Source organism: Acanthisitta chloris, unplaced genomic scaffold (genome assembly GCF_000695815.1).
Source record: "Acanthisitta chloris isolate BGI_N310 unplaced genomic scaffold, ASM69581v1 scaffold8187, whole genome shotgun sequence".
NCBI lineage: Eukaryota > Metazoa > Chordata > Aves > Passeriformes > Acanthisittidae > Acanthisitta > Acanthisitta chloris.
Window position 1 is genome coordinate 8,426 of NW_008684253.1, and position 1,989 is coordinate 10,414.

The 1,989-nt window shown below is 46.7% G+C and overlaps 1 protein-coding gene across 1 annotated transcript; it reads left to right on the forward strand.

Moving 5' to 3' along the window:
* Positions 1–318: 318 nt before the first annotated feature.
* LOC103806559 (homeobox protein Nkx-2.6-like) lies at positions 319–878 on the forward strand (the record flags this gene model as incomplete). Its single annotated transcript, XM_009079265.1, has 1 exon — positions 319–878. A coding segment is annotated over one exon (560 nt), but the record flags the coding sequence as incomplete, so codon positions are not given.
* Positions 879–1,989: the final 1,111 nt, after the last annotated feature.

A 1,989-nucleotide genomic window follows, 5' to 3' on the forward strand; every position in this document is an offset into this window, starting at 1 on the left:
CAAAGCACCACAGGAGGGAACCCAAAGAGGCATTATCCAGAATCTATATGAGTCTAACTCTTTAAAAGAAATAGAGAATCTTCTTGAATTCCCATTAGGAAAGTTCATATTAAATGTATCAATTCTTAGCCTTAAATTTATCAACCCTTAGCCCTTAATTTATCAACCATCAACTTTCAATCTAGCAACAATCAGCCCTACTTCAACTTACTTCCAAGGATTCTCAGTCCCAATTCGATCCTCCTTTGGAAATATATTCTTATAGGGAACTGAGCTGGATTTGGTTCTCACTTTGCTTTGCTTTTTCCCTTGCTGCAGGCAAACCTGTTCTCTCACCCCCCTCAGAGGCAGAGCAGAAGAAATCTGAGCCCTTCCAGCAGCCCAAGCAGAGGAGAAAACCCCGAGTTCTGTTCTCCCAAGCTCAGGTATTCCAACTGGAGCAGCGATTCAAGCAGCAAAAATATCTCTCTGCCCCGGAGAGGGAGCACTTGGCCAGGCTACTGCAGCTCAGCTCCACACAGGTGAAAATCTGGTTCCAGAATCGACGCTACAAGTGCAAGAGGCAGAGACAGGACAAATCCCTGGCACTGGCAGCTCAACCCTTGCCCCCACGCAGGGTGGCAGTGCCTGTGCTGGTCAGGGATGGCAAACCCTGCCTGGGGGGCTCCCAGTCTTTCCCAGTCCCCTACAGCCTCCCTGCCAGTCCTTACCCCTGCAGCTCTTACTGCAGTGCCTACAGCAGCTCCTACAGAGGAGGATATCCAGGGGTGGCCTCCAGTGCCACCCCCAGGAGCTTGGGCACTGCCAGTGCCCAGCACCAGCCCATGGCACTGCAAAGCTCTGTGCAAGCATCAAGCAGCCCTGGGAGGTGGAGGTGAGGACGTGGAAAGCAGTGCAGAAAGTTCTTCTCCACTCCAGAGGCAAAGTTTTGGTGGGATGGGAGTGGAATCCTAAGGATTTCTGCCAGTCTGGATCAACTCCAGCTCCTTCTGTCACATCCCTGCAAAAGCAGCTTGGGATAGAGGGACACACTGCACCCCAGCACAGAGACTTTGGGGCATAAGGACTGAGGGCATTAAATATTATTTATTATAAACCACAATAATTTAGAGTCTGCCCCTTCCCACTCCCAGAGGATTTGCTCCTCCAGGATTTCTGGCCATTAAGAGAGTTTGACTACTGGTTTTGCTTCCTAAAGCCAACTGGAAAACAGGTTCTGTGCACAGTTATGGACAGTCTGAGTTCCTGTCATCTTTGAGATGTGTTTCTGATTGATATTTCTTCATATCTCCTAGCTCAGGTGTCAAATCCCGTCTTTATTTTTATTATTATTTGCAAATAAAAACCAATTCGGTGAAATTGTGTTTTCACCTCACTTTGTGGTTTTGGCTTTTTCCACCTGCAATTTGCACCTGAGCCAAAGGAAAAAAAAAAAGAAAACCCAAATCAAATACTAATCATTAATATAGAAAGATAATTGCCTTGTGGTCCAAGTTTGGGGAGGTCCTAGGGTTAAACATTGGAGAAGGTTTAACCCCCTCAAGGTTCAATTCCCTCCAAAGGTTTGACTCCTCCAAAGTTTCATTCCTTCCAAAGTTTAACCTCCTCCAAGGTTTGACTCCTCCAAGGTTTAACCCCCTCAAGGTTCAATTCCTTCCAAAGGTTTAACCCCTTCCAAGGTTTAATTCTCTCCAAGGTTTAACCCCTTCCAAGATTTAATTCCCTCCAAGGTTTGACTCCTCCAAGATTTAATTCTCTCCAAGGTTTAACCCCTTCCAAGATTTAATTCCCTCCAAGGTTTCACTCCTCCAAGGTTTAACCCTCCAAGGTTTAACCCCCTCCAAGGTTTCATCTCCTTCCTAACTCTTGGTGTTTTCAGCTCTCTTGGAATATCTTTGCTGATGAAATGAGTTTGTAGGTACATCCTGGGGCAGCTCACAGGATCCTGCTGTGGGTTGGTGTCCCCTGAGTTCTATCAATGCTATCCCT